Source organism: Danio aesculapii, chromosome 5 (genome assembly GCF_903798145.1).
Source record: "Danio aesculapii chromosome 5, fDanAes4.1, whole genome shotgun sequence".
NCBI classification, from domain to species: Eukaryota; Metazoa; Chordata; class Actinopteri; order Cypriniformes; family Danionidae; genus Danio; species Danio aesculapii.
Genome location: NC_079439.1, coordinates 21,548,728 through 21,556,321, shown reverse-complemented (window position 1 = coordinate 21,556,321; position 7,594 = coordinate 21,548,728). Strand labels below are relative to the sequence as shown.

The following is a 7,594-nucleotide window of genomic DNA, read 5'->3' as shown; positions in this document are numbered from 1 at the left end:
ATGTTGTACACCGTAAACTTGGAGACTTTTTTTGTCACATCCATAATGCATGTTTATTTTCCTAATTTAAAATATAAAAAATGTTTACAGATTGATATTTTTCTGATATCATAACTCTGGTTAGTTGTTTTGGGAAATATAAACAGTTGTTTCAATATAATGTTAACATACTTTCTCTGTGACTTTATGTTTTGAGTTTTTACTGCAAATACCACATCCATAACGCTGGAATTGCTCATATATTGTTTATTTTTTCCCCTCATAGTTCACTGACAAGTTATGTACAGTAAATATGCTCACATATTACAAGTAAGAGATTTTTGATTGAAGGGTGAACATCAACGTTGAACAACTAAAATTGAAACACACAATGCCTAAAACAAACAGTCACTTTTTTTCATTAAAAAGTGAAAATAAATTACTTGCACTTCACTTCTGGAAACAAAATGTATTATTTTCAATGTTTTTCATATTAAAAGTAGAAAATAAGCAGTATCTTTTCTAAATAAAACAACTCTTGTATATCACCTAAATAATATTTTTAACAGTGCATTTCTTGAGTCTTCTGTAAACAAATATGTAAATGTACATAACAATTTTATTGTAAAGGAAAATATGCCTTCTCCAGGCATATCTGGCACAGCTTCCATTCAGTGTCAATGTAGTGCAATGTGAAGTTAAATTTTTTGAAAGGTGCACAGGTATGCGACTGGACGAAACCTGCGCCGGACCATATGCGCGCGATCATAGCATAAGTATAAATCAGCCTTAACTGAGCGGGATCACGTGACTCCACATGCAGTAGGCAAAATAATAAAAAAAAATTGACCATGGAAAAATTAGATTGATTATAAGTTCTGAATGTCGATTTCAATCATTTTTCGATTAATTGCCCAGCCCTAAAATTTTCTGAAATATCGTGTTGTAGGTCTTAAATCTTTTTTTAAACAAGTCTTAATTTTCCTTTGTTCATATATTGCTACCCAGTCTGGCCAACACCCATACAACAATTCATTTCAATAAAACTTCTATTTGAAAAGGTCATTTTAATTTGAAAAGGTCATTTTTTAACTGTATTTATCATAATGGTTTAATTATTTTCCATACAATAACATTTGTTTAAAAGTGCTCTATGAATTTACTGCTGAGGACACTGACCTGGACAGATTGTTGTGTGTTTAGATTTATTTTATTATAGTTTTTAAATCTTTTAAAACAATTGTTTTTTGTTTTTATTATCTTGTAGAACATTTATGTTGGGGAAAAAAGGTGTATGGATGCAAGTAGAGCTTGCTTGTTTTTTACACAATATTTAAAATTTTTGCTAAGAAGTATCAAAAGTATGTAAAAATTTTTTTATTATTAAATTATGGGCGACGCAGTGGCACCGTGGGTAGCGCTCTCATCTCGCAACAAGAAGGTCACTAGTTCCAGCCCTGGCTGGGTCAGTTGGCATTTCTGTGTGGAGTTTGCAGGCTAAATTGTCCATAGCGTATGTGTGTGAATGAGAATGTATGGGTGTTTCCCAGGGATGGGTTGCAGCTGGAAGGGCATCTGCTGTGTAAAACGTATGCTGGATAAGTTGGCGGTTCATTCCACTGTGGCGACCCCAGATTAATAAAGACAATGAATTAATTAAATTATTAAATTATTATTTTATTATTAAATGTATTAAATAATAATTGTTTTTGATAGGGCCAATAAAAATCTTTTCCATCTGAGCCATTAGCCCTTTAGGAGTCTAAAATTTCATTCATAATGGTCTTAAAAATGTCTTAAAGTCTTAAATTTAACTTGGTGCAATCTTTAATGGTGAATGCTTAAAGTATCTTCTTTTGTATTCAGCAGAATAAAGAAACTTATAAAGTGGACTTAACTTGGACTGAGCAATATGGCAAAAATGCAATCTCGATAATTATTTTCCATATTGAATGATAATGATATATATTTTGTAAGTTGTTAAAGCTTCCAGATTTAAAAGAGAACCATCAATCACTGAAGCCACAAAAATTAGAGGGTCCATTAAATGGTATAACATATTTTTGGTTGATAAATTTTCAGTGGCCAAAAATTTGGTACATCTCTAATGTCAACATACCTTTACATACACGTTGTTACACATTTCTGCTGTGTGATTGGCTTTTAGATCAATATAGAGTAAAAAAGTACACGCTTATCATTGATATTGACATAAATTTTTATCACAATTCACTATAATATTGTTTATCTGCCCAGCCCAGAGGCGAACGACATATTGTTTGAGCAGCGATCTCGCAACGTGTGCATCTGCATTAGTCACATTGCAGGATTCCATTATTTATTAACAATTTACTTATTAGATTATTTAAATATATATATTTTTAATTATTCATACAATGATGACCATGTCATTTTTTTACATGTGAATGTTCAATTTCTGTATTTAAATACTGTTAGACTTTTGTAAGTAATTTATTTTAATTTATGTAGATGCACTGCATAGACTTTATCATCCCAGTCAATCTAAATGAATGAAACCTTGAACTAACAAGTTGAACTATTCAAATCATCTGCTGTAATTATATTCATATGCTGTACATATCACGCCAAAACCAAATATGGCAATGGTGCAGCCCTATCATAAAGATTTTGAATCAATAAATTAAAGTTTTTGGGTGAACTATCCTGTTCATTTAAAAGTGTATGACCTAACCAGCATCTGTTTTTCCATTTGACCCAGGTTTTCCGAGTTTGCAGCTGTAATGTGGGACGTGTGTCATGTTGACTCTGGGTCTCTGGACTGATGGCAGCTCTAGCGGTGTTGCGTTATGCCGGCAGCAGTCCTCTGCTCTGGGGTTGGGGGCCCATTCTGTTTGGCCTGTTGGGGTCTGTGTTTGTCCTGCTGCTGCCTTTAGTGGGCATCGAGGAGCAATGCTGTGCCACGCTCAAGGGTCTCGCTCTTCTGCGCTGTCAGATGTGGGGGAGCGTCCAGAGGCCTGTAGTTCACACCACCAGCCTGACGGTTCCTTTCACAGCACTAGACCTCCTGCCACAAAAAGTCAAGCCCAGTAAAGGTACAGCTTAGGCTTTCTGTTGTTGAGTGGCTGAATGAATGTCAACATGAATGATCTGGGGATGTTGTGCACAATTTATTGATGCATGTTAATTCAAATAAACATTTGGTATTAAGAAAACCAATGGCAATGAAATGTTAGGCTCTTACTCTCAATTTACCTTTTTTTACATAACTCTATTTACTTTGTTAGTAGTTTGAATTAAATATTTTATTAGCATAATATGTGCAAATAAAAAGGGTTCTATTATGCATGCATAAATATGTAGATATTATAAGCTTCATTTTGCTTTTACATTTGAGTAATTTTAGTATTAGTTGTTTCCATATTTGTTTTGATTTCTTACATTCAAATGATCTTCACTTTAGTCTGAAAAAACATTATGTTTTGGCATTTCAAATACTTCATAATATAAATATATCAGTAGTTGATATGCATGTTAAAATAAACATAACTTACTGTATGTTTCTTTGTGACCATGGAATTAATATTGGGATCTTTTGAATGCTTGATAGATATTAAGGGCCAGATTTACTGTCAGTTTGCACCAGTTTTAGCAATAAAAACCTGTCAGGATTTACCATTGACACAATTGAAGAATTAGTGATGACATTTTTAGAGATTTTACTACAAAATGCATTAGTAAGTGTTACTGTTACAGTTGCGGCTGCAAAATTTATAAGAGGGGAAATAATTAAATTGTGCAAGATGATTTACTAAGATTTGCCAATACATTTTGCTGTGTTGTCTCCTTTACTTGTTTGCATCACTATTTTTCATTAGATACTCTTTACATACATTAGATACTCATTAGATATTAAATTCTCATTTATCATTAGATGATTACATTCAGTTTAACATAAATTTACTTGCATTGTTCAGCATATGAGTGCACCCCATTTTGAAAATTAATGTTTTTTCCAATTTTCAATGAATATAGGTCATCTATTTTGTTGGATTTGAGCAAAACCGATTTATTAAACTGATATATTGAAAATATACCAACTGAGCCTGGTTTCTCTCAAGGTTTTTTTTCTTCACTTCCGCCATTAGTGAAGTTTTTTTCCCCTCTCCGCTGTCGCCACTGGCTTGCATGGTTCGGGATCTGTAGAGCTGCGCATCGTTGGATTTGCTCTTCAATATTTGGACTCTCAGTAGTGATTATTAATCCACACTGAACTGAGCTAAACTGAACTGAACATAAACACTACAAACTGAACTACACTGTTCCTATTTACTGTGACCTTTTATGTGAAGCTGCTTTGACACAATCTACATTGTATAAGCGCTATACAAATAAAGGTGAATTGAATTGAATATATTATTTAAAATATTATTTTAATCACAGAACATTTTTAGAAATAAAAAAATAATACATTTAAATTTATACTAAATATTGCAAAAATATTTAGAAAATATAATATTTTAATAATTAATTAATTATTATATAATTATAATATTTTTCCCTAACATATAAATTTGGCCTACAAATGTTTGGACCGTTATCATAAATTATTTTAATAGATTAGCTCCAGATTTGGCTTCAGTACTGACTAATCTAATTAATATGCACAAATATAATTTTAAAAAGCTTCCTATAGAAAAATAGAGATTTGTGAGGGGTGTACTCCTAAATGTTTAATCTAAATAAATGTCACCCTGGAAAACATCCAGTCATTAGTGTCTTTTTTTACATTGAGATCCATCACATGGTTGAATAAATAAGTGTTTATAGGACAATATTTGTTGAAGAAGGGAGAAATTATATTCATATGCTGTACATATCACCGCCAACTTATCCAGCATACGTTTTACACAGCAGATGCCCTTCCAGCTGCAACCCATCACTGGGAAACACCCATACATTCTCATTCACACACATACGCTATGAAGAAGAAGGGAGAATTTATTTGGCATGAAAGAAAATTTGATTATTTTGAGAAAAAAATGCGTTTTGGCTATTCCTAAAAATATACACAGGGTTCCCACTTGTCATGGAATTTCTGGAGTTTCATGGCATTTTAAAAGGTATATGAAAGACATTAAAAATCTCTCTTTTTTCGGCAGAAAATAATCCAGTGGTTAGAGCGTCGACACATAACACTTAGGTGTTCGCAGCGACACAAGTTCGATTTCCAGCTTGATGTCCTTTGCGAATCATTCCTCTCTCTCTGCTCTCTACACTTTTCTTTCTGTAATCTTCACTGTTCTGTCCATTAAAGGTGTGAACTTCCCTGATTTTTAAATTCTTTTCAATAATTATTCCTTGGAATTTTTTTTTTTTTTACCAGCTAATGTCCATTTTTGTCCAGCTAATGAAATATCTGTTTGACACTTTAAATTCAAGTTTTCCTTTATCAAAATGTTATTTTTCTATACTTTTATATGATCCCGTTTCATCTTCGGAAATTCAGCTTTTTAGTGATGGAAAGTCAGGGAATTTGATATTTGGCTTAAAGTGGGAACCCTGTATACCCCTGCAACATAAGGCTGATTTTGTTGTCCAGGCAGGGTCACATATGACAGCTTACGCTCTTGATTCCACATCTCTCTCTTAAACTGACTATCCATTTGTTTCCAGAGACTCAGTTGGAGGCAAAAGCAGCTCTCCAGCAGGCTCTGGAGATGAAGAAAAGTGGAAAAAGGGAGAAAGCCCACAAGCTGCTTGTCCACGCGCTCAACATGAACCCAGAGTTTGTGGAAGCCCTCACAGAATTAGGAACCATCCTGGAGGAGGAAAAAGACGTCGTCCAAGCGGACCACCTCTACACCAAAGCCCTCGCCATCTCACCGTGCCACGAAAAGGCTCTGGTGAGCCGGGATCGCACGCTTCCATTAGTCGAAGAAATCGATCAGCGACACTTTGGGATTATTGATGGGAAAGTGCGACGCCTCATGTCCATCCCCAAAGGCAACTCTGCCTTGCGTCGGGTCATGGAGGAAACCTACTACCATCATATTTACCACACCGTAGCCATCGAAGGCAACACGCTCACTCTGTCTGAGATCCGCCATATTATTGAGACCAGATATGCCGTGCCAGGAAAGAGTCTTCAAGAACAGAATGAGGCCATCGGTGTTGATGTTGCCATGAAGTACATTAACACCACCCTACTATCCCGGGACGGAGCAATAACCGTAAACGACATCCTAGAAATTCACAGACGGGTCCTAGGCTATGCTGATCCCGTGGAAGCTGGACGTTTTCGTGTTAACCAAGTGTTCGTGGGACATCACATCCCACCGCATCCACAGGACTTGGACAAACACATGCAGGAGCTGGTGCAGTGGCTGAACTCAGAGGAAGCGCTTCACCTGCACCCGGTGGAGTTTGCCGCTCTGGCGCATTATAAACTTGTTTACGTTCATCCGTTCGTTGACGGGAATGGGCGAACGTCAAGACTGCTGATGAATTTAATACTAATGCAAGCTAGTTATCCACCAATTACCATTCGGAAAGAGCAGAGGGCGGAGTATTACGCGGCGCTGGATACAGCCAATGAGGGCGACGTTAGACCCTTTATTCGATTTATTGCGAAATGCACAGAAATGACACTCGATACGCTGCTGATCGCCACAACTGAACATGCGGTCGGGCTGCCTGGTGCCAGTAATCACGCCTGCCCTGACTGTAAACAGACCATTCCAGTGCACAGCTGAGAGAGAGGCATGTTGGGAAATGTAACGCAAATTTGCATGTGTGTGGAAGCTGAAGTGCCATCAAGCTCTGTTATAGATCAATGTCCAACCTTGTACTGTGAATTTAGCCCTACGTGGATTCATTGCGGATCCATTTTCAAGGTATTTTTGCCCAGAAATGTAAAAGTACTTATCCTTAAGTGGATCAAAATATTTATGAGTTGTTTTTTCTGTTGAACACAAGATATTTTGATGTAAAATATTTCAAATTTCATAGTAGGAAAAAAACACTATGGCCAAGACAAGTCAAAGTTTAGCAGATATCAACGTTCTTTAATACATTTTGTGTTATACAGTTAAAACAAATGATTATGATTACACCATTTACATTCTGGGTGAACTGTCCCTTTAAGGGTGTTATACAGTATAATTATTAGTGAATCTGAAAGTTAAAATGTTGCCATTATTTACAGCCCCTCGTGTCTTTCAGCACCCAGACATATTTGTTGAACTTTGGGACACAAATGAAGATTTTTCCATTGAAAGTGTTCACTCCAAGCGCCAAAAAGTTCTTAAAGAGATGTAAATCCCTATGAAGTGAGTTTAATCTAAATTTTCAGAAGAAATGCAATCAGATTTCAGCTTTTATTCATTGTAAGCGTCGCCTTTGATCGATGTTTATGAGAGTTCAAATTTGATGGCAGAATCTTAGTGATGCTTGATTGGTGTGTGAGAACCAATGAGGTTTATTCTTAGATGTCACATGGCATTTTTGAGCTTCCACAAGAACCAATGTGATTTGTTCTCAAGCACCGATCAGTGTCAAATAGTTAATCACATTCCAAAATAAGTTTTTATTTACATAATACAAGCATGTACTGTGCATATTTTTAAACGTGTGT

At 35.6% G+C, this 7,594-nt stretch overlaps 1 protein-coding gene across 1 annotated transcript in view; it reads left to right on the top strand.

Moving 5' to 3' along the window:
* ficd (FIC domain protein adenylyltransferase) overlaps positions 1–7,588 on the top strand; it is a 9,676-nt gene extending 2,088 nt beyond the window's left edge. Inside the window, exons 2-3 of the mRNA XM_056457543.1 lie at positions 2,720–3,053; positions 5,635–7,588. Coding sequence (XP_056313518.1) covers positions 2,783–3,053; positions 5,635–6,713 — 1,350 coding nt within the window. The 5' untranslated portion in view covers positions 2,720–2,782 and the 3' untranslated portion in view covers positions 6,714–7,588. The remainder of the gene's footprint in view (positions 1–2,719; positions 3,054–5,634) is intronic.
* The last annotated feature ends 6 nt before the right edge of the window (positions 7,589–7,594 follow it).